This window comes from Eleutherodactylus coqui, chromosome 1 (assembly GCF_035609145.1).
Source record: "Eleutherodactylus coqui strain aEleCoq1 chromosome 1, aEleCoq1.hap1, whole genome shotgun sequence".
NCBI classification, from domain to species: Eukaryota; Metazoa; Chordata; class Amphibia; order Anura; family Eleutherodactylidae; genus Eleutherodactylus; species Eleutherodactylus coqui.
In genome coordinates this window covers 219,784,051-219,803,242 of record NC_089837.1, presented here as the reverse complement: position 1 = coordinate 219,803,242, position 19,192 = coordinate 219,784,051, and the positions used below count along the sequence as shown (strand labels likewise).

General features: G+C 41.2%; 1 protein-coding gene across 2 annotated transcripts in view; it reads left to right on the top strand.

Moving 5' to 3' along the window:
* The window catches only part of MED23 (mediator complex subunit 23), a 73,819-nt gene that overhangs the window by 31,556 nt on the left and 23,071 nt on the right, over positions 1 to 19,192 (top strand). For both annotated transcript variants that reach the window (XM_066605562.1, XM_066605561.1), the window contains exons 14-21: positions 4,682 to 4,927; positions 8,934 to 9,076; positions 12,403 to 12,577; positions 13,757 to 13,920; positions 14,202 to 14,326; positions 14,891 to 15,096; positions 16,574 to 16,754; positions 16,944 to 17,114. In XM_066605562.1, the coding sequence (XP_066461659.1) occupies positions 4,682 to 4,927; positions 8,934 to 9,076; positions 12,403 to 12,577; positions 13,757 to 13,920; positions 14,202 to 14,326; positions 14,891 to 15,096; positions 16,574 to 16,754; positions 16,944 to 17,114 (1,411 nt within the window). The remainder of the gene's footprint in view (positions 1 to 4,681; positions 4,928 to 8,933; positions 9,077 to 12,402; positions 12,578 to 13,756; positions 13,921 to 14,201; positions 14,327 to 14,890; positions 15,097 to 16,573; positions 16,755 to 16,943; positions 17,115 to 19,192) is intronic.

Below are 19,192 nucleotides of genomic sequence, written 5' to 3'. Positions count from 1 at the left end.
GGAAGAATAACCTACAAAACATCTATTAATATTGGAAATGTGATATTCCTTTAAGTGAATTCATTATTAGTCTGTTCCTGCCTGCAATATCTTTATCAAATTTCAGACAGGAGAAAAAAAAACAAAACAAACTTTTACTAGCTGCTCAAGATCCTCACCCCCTCCCTCGTGCAAGAGGAGGGATGAAACATTACGTACTATTACATCATCTAGCTCCACCCCTTCGATATTGGCACATTGCGTCCGTCTTCTCAGCTCCATTTCAGCGTAACAGTCCACACGTCCACATCTCAACCAAGCAAAGTCCCATGCATGGGGAGGACTTTTATCCCCAGTCATTTATCCACATCACACATTCCACCACAGCTTGAACACGGGTCACTAACTCACATCCATCCATGCTCTCAAGTTTGCTCCGTCACCCCCCTTGAAGGTGTACCAGTACACACAGATGCACGGACAAAAAAAGTTTGACAAACATACATACATCAGTTGAAAAACATTGAGGTGAGTGCTATAATTTTATAAAGTACATGATTCTATTGAGATGAGATTGTGAATGAGCGCTATCTTTGACAAATTATGTGAAAAAGTTTGCTGAGTGACTGAAATATTCTATATTTCTTATCTACTGAAGCTATTATATGCTGTATTAAACGCTGAAGTGTTTTAGAATCTCTGGGTATTTTTCAGCCCCCCTTGTGACCCTGACTGTTATCTCTCCGCGAATATGAAACACAGACTGAATAAGTTTTAGCTTAAACTATTGCCTGCATTTTGAAATCATAATTAACACATATCCTGGGACCTTGCAACATTCATTTTCAACCCCTGTATAAGTAAGAATATACATTAGAAATTACTATATTTCCCTGCCTACTAAGACAGTATAACTAATTAAATTCATTTCAATTCATTGCAAGCAAGCAAAGATATTAACCAAGGTTGTTATTGCATTCTTTCTCTCTCGCTGTTATCTTCTTGACCTTGGAAGGCTACACAGACTGAACACAAGCTCGCAGCTACAGGTCAACAAACTCCTCTCCCCTAAAAGCAAGCTCAGTTAACTATTTGCACTTACAGTATATATATATATATACACATATATATCCATATCTATTATCTATCTTGTATTATACACATTTTCATCTCTCTTTGCCAACAAATCACATGCATTGTAACTTCCTTATCGACTTGCTTGCTCCTTCAGCACTTTCTCTCCCCTACCTAACTGCCAATATAACCTTTAATAGACACTCTCCTGACGCCCTCTTGATCACTTACTGTACTTTTCAACATTTCACTTATGGATACTTTCTTAAACAAATAATGTGTACATACTTTCTCTGACTGTCTCTCTGCTTCTAGCAAACCTTGGTCTTTCAAGGCACCTCTCGGTCCTAAAGACCTCCTCCCAGACACCATTTTGTAATCTGCCGTGCGGGTCGGTGTCACACATTTTCATTAGAGTTTTCTTACATTCTACAGATTCATCCACACGGCGGCAGCCCTTGAGGGGCTCTATCTTCTTTAATAAGGTCTTGCGCATATTACAACAACAAAAATAATAACACGCTCCATAGAATGCATCCCTCTTAATTTTCAAATTGTCAGCCCCTTATATACCGGCAGAACAACAGAGGGTCCCTTCTCCTTATGGAACCAGCCCCATAAAATGCATCTCTCTGAAATCAAATCGCTAGCCCCATATATAAGGCAAACCGACCGAGAGTCCCTTCTCTTATGAAGCCTTATCTCACAAAATGCATCCCTCTCTGCTAAACCATTAACAACTAACTAAACTAAACTGAGGGTCCCTTCTCTTGTGAGACTAAATGAAAATAAAGAGAGAAAAAAAACTTCTGCAGATACAACAATCTCCACTATTATTAAAACGTTAGACTTCAAAGTACAAATAGACTACAGACTAGTTTCCGGGTGACCGATTGGTGCGCATATCACGGTCAGTGGTCCATGACGGCAAACCCGGAGCCCACACGAGTTACCGTGTAGAACTCTTAACCCAACCCGTCCGGTCACAAACCACAGATAGTCAGTCCTGCTGCAAGACTCTCAGCGTAAAACACAACATAAATATATGCTGGCCTTACCTGGAGTTCTAAGTGAGTTGATCAGGCTCGGTTTGCAGCAGGACGGTTTCTCTGCGGCGTGGATCCGGGTGGAATGCGTTGTAAGCTCCGGTTTTGTCGCCCCACGTTGGGCGCCATTTATCAGGGTTAAAATTCTAAATACAGCACCAATCGGGCCCACCCCACTTGCCCCGTTGCCGGCGGTAAGAAGAGACACCACACAGGGATCTGGTATCATTCCTCACACGGGACATGGCTCTCAGCTGTGCCCACTGTGCTTTATTACAGATTACATGAGATCTTATACCCTTTGTCCCATCCCCAAGGGGGTGATGGGCTCATAACCATATATGGGAAGTCCGGATTTTCAGCCTAAGACAGTGAAAATTATGTACATGGTTGAACATCTTGATATCTTGTTTCTGGGAAAATGGCCACGTACACGCGCCCTTCATGTCTGGTTCTTCTTCTCTGAATTTCTAGAACATCTCTCTCAGCCTTCTAAAGCCTTGGAATATCTGATGTAAGGCGACATATAAGTTTTTTTTCATTTGGAATTGTATAGAACTTGCATACAGGTATAAAACATAAAAAAAACATATGGCAATATATATATATACCCTCACATCGGGTCTGAAGATTCGGGTGCCGGCATGGAGCGGGGAGCTGCAGGGGAGAGCGGGGAGGAACGGAGGTAAGATCTTTCCCTCCCTCTCTCCCGCCCACTCTCCCCTGCTCCCCGCTGCGACTCACCTGTCAGCCGCAGCGGCACCCGAATCTTCAGACCCGAGCACAGCGATACTCGGATAAAGCAAATTACTCGAGCAAGTAGTGCTTATCCGAGTACGCTCGCTCATCTCTAATTGAAAGTAAAAAATGATAAATATAAAAACAAAAAAGTCAAAACTCCCACTTATCCTCCCCAATCTCACTATGTTGATGGAAAAATTAAAAGTTATGAATCTCCAACTGCAGCGATAAAGAAAACAGGAAAAATTGCTTATTGGCGCGTAAAATGAGCCTGTCACTGAGCAGCGCTGCTAACTGGTTCTTCCATTCAAATTTTCAGCATTCACATCCAGGTTAAAGGGGTTGTCCCGCGCCGAAACGGGGTTTTTTTTTTTTTTCAACCCCCCCCCCCCCCGTTCGGCGCGAGACAACCCCGATGCAGGGACGTACAGAAAGCTCACCGGAGCGCTTACCTTAATCCCCGCGCTCCGGTGACTTCTATACTTACCTGTGAAGATGGCCGCCGGGATCCTCTGCCTCCGTGGACCGCAGCTCTTCTGTGCGGTGCATTGCCGATTCCAGCCTCCTGATTGGCTGGAATCGGCACGTGACGGGGCGGAGCTACACGGAGCCCCATAGAGAACAGGAGAAGACCTGGACTGCGCAAGCGCGGCTAATTTGGCCATCGGAGGGCGAAAATTAGTCGGCACCATGGAGACGAGGACGCCAGCAACGGAGCAGGTAAGTAAAAAACTTTTTATAACTTCTGTATGGCTCATAATTAATGCACAATGTATATTACAAAGTGCATTAATATGGCCATACAGAAGTGTATAGACCCACTTGCTGCCGCGGGACAACCCCTTTAAGGTAAGTATAACGCATTACAATCCCTGTAGGTGACCTACTTTCAGTCCATAAGCTTAACTTATAGGGCTTAAATTAGGAAATGGTCGCTTTAACACAAACTTTTTGCAATTAGCCACATCCCACATTACGGCCGGGCTTACATGGGCCGACCGGATTCCGCATAAGGAAGGCTCGCAGTAGATTCTGGCTGTGAGCACGGCCGGCGACCCTGCGTACCAATTTTCTGTGCATTGTACATGACCACGGCAGCATGTGGTTTGTCGTAAGCAGTACAGTTTTCTTCTTCTTTTTTTTTTTTAATCCTTATATTCCCCTATGCTGGCGCTTAGCAATGACGCGGGTTACCGTGGCCCAAACGCAGTGTTAATTGTGTATGGGCTGTAGGTCAGACGGCCTTCATTGACTTCAATGGAAGCCGTCCGCACGGAATCTGTGGCAGAATAGAGCATGCTGTGATTATTCGTATCTGCAAGTTTGAGTGGAAAATCCTATTTTATAGGCTTTACAATGCTGACATTCTGTCGCGTATTCCGCATTTGAAATCTGCCCGTGTGACCCCAGCCTAAGATAAGTTTTTATTATGATCTTAACCCTTTGCTATCCAATTTTTGATTCAGAGTTTCCTAGGGAGCTTTCTTTCTGCTATTTCACAATGGTTCTATTTCCCAATCTATCACAATTGTGCTATTTCACAATCTGCTGGCTAGACCCAGTACTGCAGTATGTGACATGCTGGAGAGGCCCCCAACAACAGAGCGGCCAGTAATATACAGTAAGAATACCCTGCTGGACGTCAACCGACATCGGAGCTATACAGCCTTCAGTCAGAATGTCTTCAGACATCAGACAGTGAATTGGAAAGGGTTAAGTCTTTCAGTAATCTGCAGATTTCTCAAGATCCGTTTAATACAGCCATTAATATTAAACTTCATACCTTTTTGTCGTGGCAGTGCATGTGTAACAAAATCATGTGATGTATTTTTTTAAAATAGGTTTTTGCAGCAAAGTTTGCGGAACAAGAGCTTACAAATGAATGACTACAAAATAGCCTTGTTATGCAATGCCTATTCCACCAATTCTGAGTGCTTCACATTACCCATGGGAGTGCTTGTGGAAACCATTTATGGAAATGGAAATGTAAAGATACCACTACCAGGAACGAATTGTACAGCATCTGGATCAACTACTCCGCTGCCAATGAACTTGCTGGACTCTCTCACTGTGCATGCAAAAATGAGGTATGGGTCTTTAACCCCTTCTCCCCGTTTATTTGTCCATCAATGTAGATGTCTGAGGGCTCGTTTTTTGCAGGACGAGTTGGATTTTTCAATGGTACTATTTAATGTACCATATAATGTACTGAAAAAACTTTAAAAAATTCTAAATGGAGTGAAATAGGGGGGGGGGGGGGGTGACACAATTCCGCCATTTTTGAGTGGGTCTTGTTTCTACGCCGTACCCACTGCAACACAAATTATATAACTTTACTCTGAGATAGTACGATTACTAAAAAAAACAAATTTATATAGTGGTTTTTGTTTTTTTGGTTTTTTTTCAAAGAGCTTAAATGTTTTATAATTATTTTCTGTCTCCATCTTCTGACAATCATAGCTTTTTAAATAAAAATTTCCATCAACCTAGTTGTGCTCATTTTTTGCGGAACGTCCTGTAGTTTATATTAGTACAATTTTTGGAGTGCATACGACATTTTGATCTTTTTTTTTTTTTTTTTTATAGCATTTTTTTTTCTTGGAGACTGGGTGACCAAAAAAGCTCATTTCTGGCATTCTTTACAGGGTTTTTTTTTTTTTCTGACTATGATCATGGTATGGGGCAGTAATGTGTTACTTTGATTGATTGGACTTTTACGGACGCAGCGATACCAAATGTGTGTTTTTTGTGTAAGTACTTGGATTCTTTTATTATAAATATGGCAAAGGGGTTTTTTTTCTGAAACGTTTTACTACTTTTTTTTTTGTCTTTTTAATAGTTGGTAAAACCTTTTTTAAACTTGTGCTTCTTTTTTTTTAGAACTTGAAATGCTTTGATTGTTCCTGCAGTATGATGTAATGCTATAGCATTACATTATACCGCATTCTGACAGGCAATCTATCAAGCCATGCCATAGGTTATGGCAGCCCCAGAGTCCTTTCAGAATCCTCCCCCCCCCCCCCCCCCCCCCCCCGGCTGCCATGACAACTACGCAGCAAGCCGCAGTCTCATTGCAGGGGGCTTTACAGGACCCCTGAACATTGGACAGAGCATTTAAATGCCGCTGTCAGTGTTTACTGCGGCATTTAAAGGGTTAGCAGCTCAGAGGAGCGACGCAGGTTATTGGAGCTGTTGCTGGCGGGTGTCTGCTGAAACAGCCGGCACCTGCATTGTATGAAGCGGTATCAACCCGCAATCTCCCACCATACAAACCCCGGACCTGCAGGACATAGGTTTGTCCTGTAGCGTTTTAAATTGTGGTACAATCCCTTTACATTATTCCCTATCCACAGGATAGGAGATAACTTGCTGAATGCTGGTGGGTCTCACTGCTGAGACTGCTGCGATCTCAAGAACGGGACTCCATTGTCCCATGCTTCTGTCACTGCAAAGGTCACTTCTCCTCCACACAATGATGTCACACTGAATGGGAGCGTTGGCTGCACATGTGCTGTTCAATGGGACTGACAGAAATACCCAAGCAGTTGCCTTGGGTATCTTAGAAGTCACATTGGAACTGAATGGAGCGTTGGTGTGCTAAGAATCATAGAATGGTAGAGTTGGAAAGGACTTCCAGGGTCATCGGGTCCAACCCTCTGCTCAGTGCAGGATTCACTAAATCATCCCAGACATATTTGTCCTTTTGAATACTTCCATTGAAGATCTCACCACCTCCCGTGGTAACCTGTTCCACTCATTGATCACCCTCACTGTCAGAAAGTTTTTTTCTAATATCTAATCTGGGTCTCCTCCCTTTCAGTTTCATCCCATCGCTTCTCGTCTTTCCTTGTGCAAATGAAAATAGGGCTGATCCCTCTGCAGTGTGACAGCCCTTCAGATATTTGTAGACCACTATTAAGTCTCCTGTCTTGCAAGCTAAACATTCCTTTAACCGTTCCTCACAGGACATGATTTGCAGACCGCTCACTATCTTGGTAACTCTTCTCTAAACTTGCTCCAGTCTGTCTACGTCTTTTTTTTAAACTGGGGTGGCCAGAACTGGACACAGTATTCCAGATGAGGTCTGACAAAGAAAGAGTAGAGTGGAATAATTACCTCACGTGATCTAGACTCTGTGCTTCACATCCAAGAATTGTGGTTGCCTTTTTGGCTGCTGCATTACATTGTTGACTCATGTTCGATCTATTAGTATACCCAAGTCTTTTTCACATGTGCTGCTGCTTAGCCCAATTCCTCCAATTCTGTATGTGCTTTTTTTTCATTTTTTTTGCCCAGATGTAGGACTTTGCATTTCTTCTTGTTAAATACCATTCTGTTAGTCGCCACCCACTGTTCAAGCTTTTCTAGATATTGTTAAATCCTCTCTCTCTTCTGTCCCCCCTAGCTTTGTGCCGTCTCCAAATTTGATCAGTTTCCCATCAATTCCCTCCTCCAGATCATTTATAAAAATGTTGAACACTGGGCCTAGGGCAAAGCCTTGTGCTACCACACTTGATGCATACTTCCAATTGGATCTGCAGCCATTTATGACCACTCTTTGAGTACGGTCACTCAGCTAGTTGAGAATCCAATTCTAAGGCTGCCTGTCCACGGACAGGGCGGAATATCGCTAGCCCAGCTAATTGATAGGCTTCCCACGGATAATTGCAGCACGCCGCAATTTTAATCACGCGAGCGGGGAAATGCTATGATTCTCCGATCTTGAACGTCGGGCTGCGCTTTCTATAGTTGGCCTATGGAAAGCTTTTCATAGGGTGATCCGCGTGCGGATCACACTATGACTACTGCCCGTGGACGGGCAACCTAACAGTTGCCTTGTCAATCCCATGTTTGGTCATTTTTTTTCAATAAGTATGGTATGAGATACTTTGTCAAGTGCTTTACTAAAGTCAAGATATACTATATCCATTGCATTTCCCTGATCAACCCAGTTGGTGATCCTGTCATAGAAGGAAATTAGATTTGTCTGGCATGACTTGTTTGTTACAAACTGGTTAATTACTCTGTTTTTATCCAAGTACTTGCATATATGCTGTTTAATAATTTGTTTAAAGATTTTTCCCGGTATAGAACTCAGGCTCACAGGCCTGTAGTTTCCTGGAACCACCTTCCTCTTTTGAAGATGGGGGACAACATTTGCCCTTTTCCAATCTTCTGGGACTGCTCCTGTTCTCTAGGAATTTTCAAAGATGATGGCGAGTGATTCAGCAATTACCTCCGCTGCTTCCTTTAGTGTCCTAGGATGTAATTCATCGCCTGTGCGAACAACATTTCATTCAGTCTTCTCTTTGGAGAGGGTACAGTAATCCCACAGTAAGGAGTACAGGGGATACAAAACCCCTGTTTTTGAGATTGGCAGTGGTCTTAGTAGTGAGAACCCTGTCAATTGGCAAGTTTTTACCCCTAATCAATGAAAGCTGCGCCTGCAATTATGAGCGCCGTGCACTGCACAGCGGAGTCTGCTCCATCCCCAGTGTAACCCAGTGGGCACTGGCTAGAGGACCCCCTGTCTAAGGTGTGAGGGAGTTACTAAGCTTCTGTACTTTGTTAGATCCAAGGCTGCAATGACAATCACCAGGCATTGCCCCAGAACCTGCTCCTGCATACGTGTGACATGCTTATACATCATATGTCGGCAAGAGGTTGAACCATTGTCTAGTAATAACTAAGCCAGCAATATTGAAAGCGGCTGTGTGTATGAATTGAGAACACAAAATGTGTAGAAACTGATGTAAAAATGGCAAATCAAAGAATTAACAGTTGCTCAATTGTATTTTTTATATTTTGACACTGAAATTTTATTGAAAGTGGATTTTCATTTTAGGTTTAACCTTGCTTATCTGTAAACTCGTACCCACAAAAGCCCCACAGGGCAGATGGTAAATAGCAGGATCTGGTTGCCAGTCTGTGTTCTATGTAATAAAAATGAAAAGAGGAAATGCAGTGAATCGTTTTATTGGTTATTTTATTACCTAATCTTATCAGTAGTTTCCCGTTGGATATAAAACTAGTGGAATTAATTGCCTTTTGCTTTGTTTTTCTGTTCATTAACTTTTTTTTTGTCTTTTTCAGTCTAATTCACAGCATTGCGACTAGAGTTATTAAACTAGCTCATACAAAATCTAGCCCAGCTCTAGCTCCCGCACTGGTGGAAACCTACAGCCGCTTGTTAGTCTACATGGAGATAGAATCCCTTGGCATCAAAGGATTTATTAGTAAGCATTTTTATTCTATAAGCTACATGTAGACTATAAGATAGAATCAACTGATCAGAGCAAATGTAGGTTTAGGGGAAGTAACTGTGTCATGTTCTTTCTATACATAAGCGCAAAGCTAAAGAATACCTCTCAGCTCACCTTGGTTGTCTGTTTTAGTACATACTTTCATTCTCCAGAAAATATTAATTACATTTTTAAGAGGTGTAACAGAGTATGACTGAATTGTCAACTTCATTGGACAGTGTTAGGTTGTGCAGAGACGTGATTTTTTTTTAATTTATTTATTTTTTTTTCATTTATCCATCTACATAGCTGCCTGTGGCTTTTTTTTTTTTTTTTGCGGGACGAGCTGTATTTTACAATGGTACAAATTAATGTACCATATAATGTACTGAAAACCGTAAAAAAAAATCTAAGTGGAGTGAAATGGGGGGGAAGAAAGCAAAAATCACAATTCCACAATCTTTTGGGGAGGTCTTGTTGCTACGGTGTACATAGTGTAGCAAAAAGAACATAGCTTTATTCTATGCATCTGTAGGATTACGACAATACAAATTTTATAGTGTACTACTTTCCAAAAAAATATTCAATTTTTTTTTTTTTTTTTTAAAGATAAAATTATTTTGTGCTGCCATCTTCTGATAATTACTTTACTTTATTTTTCTGTCTATAGTTATGTGAGGGCATGTTTTTTGTGGGATAACCTGTAACTTATTGGTACTATTTTGAGTATATACGACTTTTTGGTCGCTTTTTCTATTGTTTTTTCTTCTTCAAGGTAATTTTACATACAGCTGGGCTTAAAGCCCAGGACCAATTGCCGTATATTTACAGTGCTTGGTCCTTTATTGGGTTAAGAAATATGGGAAAATAGTGTTTTTGTTTTGTTTTTTTCTTTCTTTTATTTTATGATGTCCCTATAGAGGACATCAACTTACTATTGTTTGATCGCTCCAGGCAGTCTATCAAGCCACGCCATAGGCATGGCTTTTTAGGCATTTTGTAGTGGCAACCCTGGGGGCCGTCAAAAGGCCACCGGTTGATCTGGCAACCATTTGGGACACCCAAAATCTGTTTGAGGGCATTCAAAAGGCACCGTCAGAATTGACAATGGCATTTAAAGGGTTAACAGCACTGATCGTGACTGTTGCAGGCGGGTGTCGGCTGTCTAAGACAGCCAACATATACATTGTGTGGAGCGGAATTGACCCTCTATTCTGCTCCATAGAGACCCCAAACCTCAATGACCTGACTGTACATCATAGTGTTAAGGGGTTAAAGAGGGCCTGTTGTCATACCTTCAGGTAGTTTTACATTAACTTACTTTTAAAAAGAAGGTAAAAAAAATTTCGAAAATGCATAAAAACCGTTTAGTAGGTAAAAGTCAAATCCCAGCACTCCCTAAAAAAATGTCAAGATATGTGGAGTTGATACATGTCACTTTTATCTGCATGATCATGTCTTGAAATACTCCATAAAAGACTAAAGGCCTATTTAGACAGGACGAATGTCGGGTAAACTATGCCCGACACTCGTCCCCACATACAATCGCTCCCGTGCTGCTGCACAGGAGCTAGTATCATTTGGCTTACTCACGGAGCGGCCAGCAGGGAAAGTGTGAGGTGTGGGGGCTACAGGAGATTTCAGTCCTCGCTCTCCCCGCCTCTCTCTATTGACTTAATATAGCGGCCGTTCGTTACTGAACGGCTTCTATTTACACTTATCGATCAGCGTTTATCTCATCGTCCATGCAGCATAAACGATGGACGATGAGCTGATCGATGATCGTTCAGTGTAAACAGAAGCTGTCCAGTAGTGAACAGCCTCTATGTTAAGTCAATGGAGAGGGGCAGGGAAGAGTGAGGAGTGAAATCTCCTCCAGCCGCCCCGCTGTGAGCCAGCAATACTAGCTCCTGTGCAATAGCACAAGAGTGGAGTGTGCGAGGACAAGTGTTGGGCATCGTTTGCCCGACATTTGTCCCGTCTGAATGGGCCTTAAAACTCTCCTTGATCCAGATGGCCTAATAATATATAGTGATGACATAAAGTTCCTATACCACCATTGGGTTCTTGCAGATACTTTTATAAGAAAAAAATAACAGATATCTGTTCACATATCTACTGTGGAAATAGAGCTGGAAATATCCGGCTATACAGATAGTAAACAGCAAATCCTTTATTGAAGACTGTTAAAATCCATACTCAGACTTCCGTAAATACTGTGTGATGAAGTATTTACATAGTGTATGTATGTATGTATGTATGAAAACCCTCACTGACTGACTGACTCGCCACTAATTCTCTAACCTTCCGGTGCTGTACAAATGTGAAATTTGGCATGACAATTCTTTAGGTCCTAAATAGGAAAAGTAAAGGGGCCACAACTTGATTATTCAATGCTAATTGCAAAAGTATTGGCACCTTATGTAATGTACCTAATCTAATTCTCTAACTTCCCAGTGTCGTACAAACATGAAATTTGGCACGCCCATTCTATAGGTCCTAAATAGGAAAAGTAAAGGGGTCACAATTTGATTTATTTAATGCTAATTGCAAAATTAAGTGCATCCCTATGTAATGTAACTTCCTGGTGTTGTACAAGCGTGAAATTTGGCACAACAATCTAACTGACCTCTGTGCATATCTTGAAAGCTGTAAAGTACATAAGGAAGAGGTAATGGACTGCAGCATGCCTTTGAGGCTAAGAAAACCTCCAGTCTGGGGAGAAATTTGAATAAAAGGGGTGTTGCCTTTTAAGGGTAAAAAGTGAGGAGAGTGTGAGGGGTGGCACATTCTGCAGAGGGACATGAGTACATGCAGTCTGAGGAGAATCTAACACTCCTCTATGTGTATACATTTTATTCCTCGGTTCCTCTGAAGTAACCACGACCGTGTGTGTGTGCGCGTGTGTGTGTGTAATTTTTATTATTAAACATAGTAATTATACATACAAGCTACTATGTATAATAATGTATGAAGAAGTCAGTAGTTTTTAACAGTCTTCAATAATTGATTTACTGTGTGCTGTTCACAAAGACTTTATTGGATTTTTTTTGGGGGGGGGATAGGGGGGATATCCAAAACAAATATGGGCTAAATGGTCGACACCATAATAAATAAGGGACCATTGTGGATGTACCAGAACATAAAACACCATATTAACTATCTTGTCATAAAGAAAAATGAAAATGGTCTTTCCTCTGTTTGAAGTATGGTATACATCTTAAGATTATACTGCTTATCATATGTGCTTTTAAATACAGTTTTTAAAATTACAGTCACTTATATACCATTTAATTTCTAATATTTCTTTATTCTGCTAGGTCAACTATTACCCACTGTATTCAAGTCTCATTCATGGGGAATCCTTCACACCCTGCTGGAAATGTTCAGCTACCGTATGCATCACATCCAGCCTCACTATCGAGTTCAGCTCCTAAGTCATCTCCATTCACTAGCTGGAGTTCCACAGACCAATCAGAATCAGCTTCATCTCTGGTTGGTACTCTTAATCACAGTGTCATGAAGAAGAGAATATAGTTTAGGGTTTTTTCTATGTCAACATTTGATTGCTAATCACTAGGATAAACCATTGATATTGGAGCAGTGGGTATCTGAATATTGTTATCTTTGCCAATCATCTGCCTAAGGAGGCTGTGGTGTTCCCGTGCTGCTTCCCCTTCATTGCTTGCAAAGCACAGCTCCATACTTTTAGTAGTGGCTGTGCCTAGTATTACAGGCCAATTCACTTAAATGGGTTGTCTGAGATAAATATTGTACATGAGTAACATTATTTCTAGACATTGTTTTGAATTGCATATGGAATTTTTCAGCAGTTTCCCCTCTTGCAGGCTCTGTGTCTAATTGTCAGTTTTCCCTGAGCTGCCTGGTATAGGCTAGCTGCTTTGTTTTTATAACCTGCATACACAGAGGTAAGGGGGGAGCAGGATCCCATCGAGCTTTCCATTATACAGCAGTGCTGAGTAGTGTAGCTGTGCATCCAGCGCTGGAGTGAGAGAAAACAATTTACTAGTAATTGCAGCCATGTCTACATGAGTTTTTCTTTCTTCCTCCAGAGGCTCCCCTTCCCCTATAGACTTCTAGGAGCCTCCTGATAAAGGCAGCAGATAAAGCAACACACCCCTCCTGTTATCCATCTAGGCTTCTCTACTGGAGACAGATTTCTTATAACAGGTAGTAATAGCAGGTCCAAAGGCAGGGAGACCCTAGTGGCCAGTACTTGTAGAGTGATTTTTTTTTTTTTCTTTTCTTTTTTTCCTTCAGTACAAAAACATTTTTAGATAGTGATTTGCACTTTTACTAAATATCACAATGGCTATCACACAAGCATAAGTTTGTAGTAACGTTTGTGACCATTTAAGGGGACTTTCAAGCAAAGACTTTAGGACATGTCCTATGGATATGTAGTAAAATATCAGATCCTTGGAGATTCTGTTTTCCCCTTTGCTGCCGTGCAGTAATAGACCATCACTCAGTTACAAGAGTCTCCATAGAAAGCTTTGGAAAATGATAGAAATACTTGTACCTCCTATTGCATGGATATATCATGAATATCTGTCTTTTTTTGGAATACACATTGGAAAACATCTTTGGCAGTTATTTTATTTTTCTGGTTGTACTGTGGTCTTAAATCATCAAGAAATTATCTATTTTTAGTGTTGAGAGTACAGCTTTGAGATTGATCACAGCTCTGGGAAGTTCTGAGGTGCAACCGCAGTTTACACGTTTCCTGAGTGACCCAAAAACTGTTTTATCAGCTGAATCGGAGGAACTCAACCGAGCACTGATTTTGACGCTTGCGAGAGCAACTCATGTTACCGGTACGTTTAGGGTCTTAACAGTAATAATTGCTTGTTTTTTTTTGTTGTGTTTTTTATTGTAAAGTTGTTGTTTTTTTTTAAACTTGGAAACTTTCTCTTTCAATGGCCTTTGTGAAAATTACTGTAAAATGTATTAAATTGGAGCACTTTTACACTTTTGTTATAGAGCAGCATAAACCGCAGAATTTCAGTAACTAGTATGTTGACGTTTGTGTAATACAGTAAATTTTAGTTGTTTTTTTTTTTCAACCTGTCTCACGATGTATTTATTTCTTTGTTAGATTTTTTCACAGGCTCTGAATCAATTCAAGGTACTTGGTGCAAAGACATCCTGCAGACAATTATTAGCTTCACACCACACAACTGGGCTTTGCACACACTTAGCTGTTTTCCTGCTCCACTACAGGTAAATGTTATCATGATGGTGACTTTGGCCTCCCTCACACAGGCATTGGACAAAGCTCCACAATTTTACTTTCACTCCCTGCAGCCAACAGCGGAGTTTAGAATAACTCCTCATGGATGAGGTGCGCTAAACATCAAAAATAGAAGAGACTCCACTCGAAAATCACGGCGCTAGAAAGAACATGGAGCGCCTACCAGAGAGGCTCTATTGAAAACAATGGGAGCGTTCTACCGCGATTAGCTTGGCGCTGAAAATGCTGCGTTATTCACAGCATTTAAATAGCAGTGTTCACTCTTTAATTAGTGTTTTATTCCTAAATGACAAACTTTTCTTTTTTTTTTTTTACCCATTTTGCTTTTTTTTTTTTTCACTTTTTTTTTTTTATTTCTTCCTTTTTTTTTTTTTAAATTTTCTTTTTTTGCACAATTTTATAACTTAATAAAAGTGTATTCTTTATTTTTTACCACTCGCTTTTTCTAAGCTCTCGGAAACAGTTGAATGCAGTAGTATAATGTACATTTTCATGTAGAATTTGATGTCTTAAAATATTTTTTGTTTTAATAGGCTTTCTTTAAGCAGAACAATGTGCCTCAGGAAAGTCGTTTCAACCTCAAGAAAAATGTGGAAGAGGAGTATAGGAAGTGGAAGTCTATGACCAATGAAAATGATATCATCTCACATTTTTCCTTGCAAGGCTCCTCGCCTCTGTTTCTTTGTCTGCTTTGGAAAATGCTTCTAGAGACTGATCAAATCAACCAAATTGGCTACAGGTAAATAAAGTTCTGTGTTCATAAGTAAATAATGGACTATAATTAAGTGCTGCACCGTTTAGTGTATAAATCCTCCTCTGGATAAGAGGACAGTCATACCCAAAAATAATTTCTACAATGGTTCTAACAATTCCTAGAATTTATTTCCATATAGTACTTTGTGTCTTACGAACTCCTCTTATTTCACTTGATGACTACAGCCTCTGTCAATTTAATAGGCATACTGCTAAGACAACCCTGGAGCCTTTCAGAAGGCCCCCGGCTGCCATGACACCCGCACGGCTTGACATTGGGCCTAAGACATATGCATGTCATACATGGGGTCCTTTGTGACCTTCTTTTATAAGCCAGAATGCAAGGCCACTCTAAGAGTGGATGCTGCTACCTGCAAACTCCATCAGTCCATGCATTGGATGGATGGCATCAAATGTAAACGATTTAACAAAATGTAGTCCCGTAGTTTTAATTATATTGTTACATTATGGTTAGTTTGAAATACTGTCTTTGTGTATTCTAGAGACTTGCATGGGTCTAGGTGGGCTATGCTATATCAGAAGCTGCTGATACTGATTTATATAGATAGATATATTATACTCCAATTTCAATGAGATGGAAAAACTCTAGATTGACCCTCCTTAATAAAACCAGTATACCCACCCGAGTTAATGTTCACCCTTTACAGAGCCAGCCATATTATGTCCCTCTTTAGAACATTGCAGCACATTCCGGTACTGCAGCAGCAGGAAAACTGTCACCGTACATGTGAGTTGCTCACATGCATTTCTTTTCTGTTACCAAGAGTTTTTTTCTGGGGAAGTGAACTGTTCAGATTTGCTTTTGCACTTTTTCCACAACTTGGGCTGACATGTACACAGCTAAAATACACAGCCAAAATACATCAATATTGGAAATTTCCCACAGCACCATTTTATTGCAGCCATACCAGTCTACCACCAAGCTCTTGGACCAGGTACCTTACAATTTATTTGCAGGGTAGAGCTGGACAAAAAATGGTGCAGAGGAAGGGCAACTCATAAGTTGATGAATCATGGGTGAGGTTAGAGAGGGAATCGTAGATAGAGATGAGCGAACGTACTCGGATAAGCACTACTCGTCCGAGTAATGTGCTTTATCCGAGTATCGCTGTACTCTTCTTGAAAGATTCGGGGAGCGCCGCGGAGCGGGGAGCTGCAGGGGAGAGCTGGGAGGAACGGAGGGGAGATCTTTCTCTCCTTCTCTCCCGCCCGCTCTCCCCCGCTCCCCGCCGCAACTCACCTGTCAGCAGCGGCGCTCCCCGAATCTTTCAAGACGAGCACAGCGGTACTCGGATAAAGCACATTACTCGGACGAGTAGTGCTTATCCGAGTACGTTCGCTCATCTCTAATCGTAGACTATGTATAAAGAAGGCGCAGGAAGGACAGCTTTGGAAATGCCATGACAGTAAGTGCAGTAATGTTCTCCTTTTATGTCTTCCAGAGTCCTGGAGAGGATCGGTGCCAGAGCACTTGTTGCTCATGTCCGCACATTTGCAGATTTTCTTGTCTATGAATTCTCTACCTCAGCTGGAGGGCAGCAGCTTAATAAGTGCATTGAGATGCTTAATGACATGGTGTGGAAATACAACATTGTGACATTGGACAGACTGATACTGTGCTTGGTAACACTTTTATATTCTTTACCTTTCCTGTTAGTTGGCACTTACAAGTTGCAGTGGTTATTGGTTGAAATAATTACAAATGTCTTGAGTTTTTTTATAACTGGGAATTGGCTTGGGTTACCTAAAGATTCTTAAGACATTACTGTGGGACACGCAAATCTAAGATGGGTATTTTCATCATTGCAACAGGCCATGCGCAGCCATGAAGGAAATGAAGCCCAAGTGTGCTACTTTATAATTCAGTTGCTGCTTCTGAAACCAAATGACTTCCGAAATCGAGTGAGTGACTTTGTTAAAGAGAATTCCCCAGAGCACTGGCTGCAGAATGACTGGCATACCAAACATATGAGTTACCATAAGGTACAGTAAATTGGAAACTGGGATCTATACATCACCCTGAAATGTATATCTATCTGTTTCTGGAAACTCCTCTGATTTTACTTACAAATACAAGGACCTTGCATCTGAGGTAGCTGCAGGTGGTTTTCTTCCCCTATCTATATCGGTGAAGACTTGTAGAAACATAGCTTTTTCTCCTCCATGACTTTTCTTTCCAGACTGCTTCTACAGGGTCCAAATGAGTGCTGCAGACATATTTGTAAGTAATAACAGATAACCGGTCTGGTGGCTAAGTAATGTTTCCTTCATTAGCAGAAAAAACAATAACCATATGAACTTATGAACAGTTGTTCAAGTAAGATTTCCAGCCACATAGCTGTCTTTTCTGCGAGATAAATGGACACTTTTAGGGTCATTGCTAATGAGCATTACATTAGCTTGCCTTTTCCATACTACATTTTTTAATTGAATGACTTCAGGTGCCTATGACTGGTCAGGAGCTGCCAAGGGAGTCTTTGTTTCTGCATTGAGTAAAAATTTCACAGGAGATAAATGACATTTTTCTTGGAGCTCCTCACTTCACCATTTTAGTGCCAACAAGGTAGAGATACGCTTCCCGTTAGTTTATCCATCCATAAGCTGTCCGGTGTTTGTCAGTTCCTTGTACTATCCAACTTCTGCCATGTTCCACCAGAAACTGCTTTTTGTTAATGTGGCATTCTTCTCCCAGACCTTAATGGGACCCTGTAGAGGGGATAACCTATCAAAGTCATAAGCAAATTAAGTCTCAAAATGCAATCATTTTTTTTTTAAATATTATTCGCACCACTCCTTACTGGTCACAGTTCACCATAGTAAAACCCTGAAATCTCAACCCTCTTGAACCACTATTATGGTAACCAAACCATTGCATATATGCTTTATGTGCTTATTCACGTAGACTTTTAATTTCCAGTTTTTCTGCTCCTTCATTTCCCATATTCTTTCCCACAGGAACAGACAAGCAAGTAAATAACATGTGTTTTATTAAATGTAATAAAGTATTTAAAAGGGATTTCCAGAACATGAAGAAAAAGGTTACATGACCTATTCCGGCGGCTCCCCCTTCAGCACTGCAGCCCCAATGGCTGCTGCACGGAACCCAGTGAGTCTTCTATGACTGTGAATGGCTGAGCAGTCATTTGCGCAATGATCATCAGGTGACAACCTGCCACTGCTTCTGGATTTTGGTAACGGGGCTGCAGCACTGGACGAGGAGCCGCCGGTATTTTAGTATTCAGTTTTTCTTTATTTTAGGGCCGTAAAATAAATAAAATAAGAAGAAAAAAATAAATATATATAATTAATAATCATAATATTATTATTAGTACCCAGTACCTACCCACTTTAATGCCCTTCATACTAGCTCTTTTATTCTCCGTTCCATTAATGTCTGTGTTCTGTAGCTTCTACATGTCACTGTATATAGACACTGCAGTCTGCTGGTAAGATGTGCAGCAAATCCTGTATTGTGTGGATAGAGGGGTAGGAGATCAGTCAGTGAGGCTGGACTAACAGTTTAAGGTACCTTTAGGGGGCCTTTATACTGGCGTGTAAATCTTGTGACGCACAAATCTCACACAGATATGAAACCCATTCTTTCGAATGAATTCAGCTGCGTTGTGATGCTACGCAGGAAAAAAACGCAGCATGCTCTATCTTTTTGCAATATCGACTATTGTTTTCAAAACTCCTCACACCCAGGGGTTTCACATGTTGTCGCCCTCGCCACTGTGAGGGAGCCCTTACATGGGACGACTATTGGGCGTGTAAGCATCTGACAGCCGTCCCAATTACTGTGCTGCTACACAGGAACAATAGTCTATCAAGGAATGGAACGTGGAGCGGCCGGACATATCTTTCAGCCGCCCACTCAAAGATTGAGCAACTCCTGTTTTTACATTGAGTGAGAAGCCACTTAGTAGTCATTTCTATTTCACTGAGGTGAAAAGGAATGACCAGCGGCTACAGAGCAACTCCTTGCTACACGCCCTGTCGGGGGCCATGTGTACCCATTATACCCTATTTTCACGGACAAGATTAGGACATTCATTGTACAC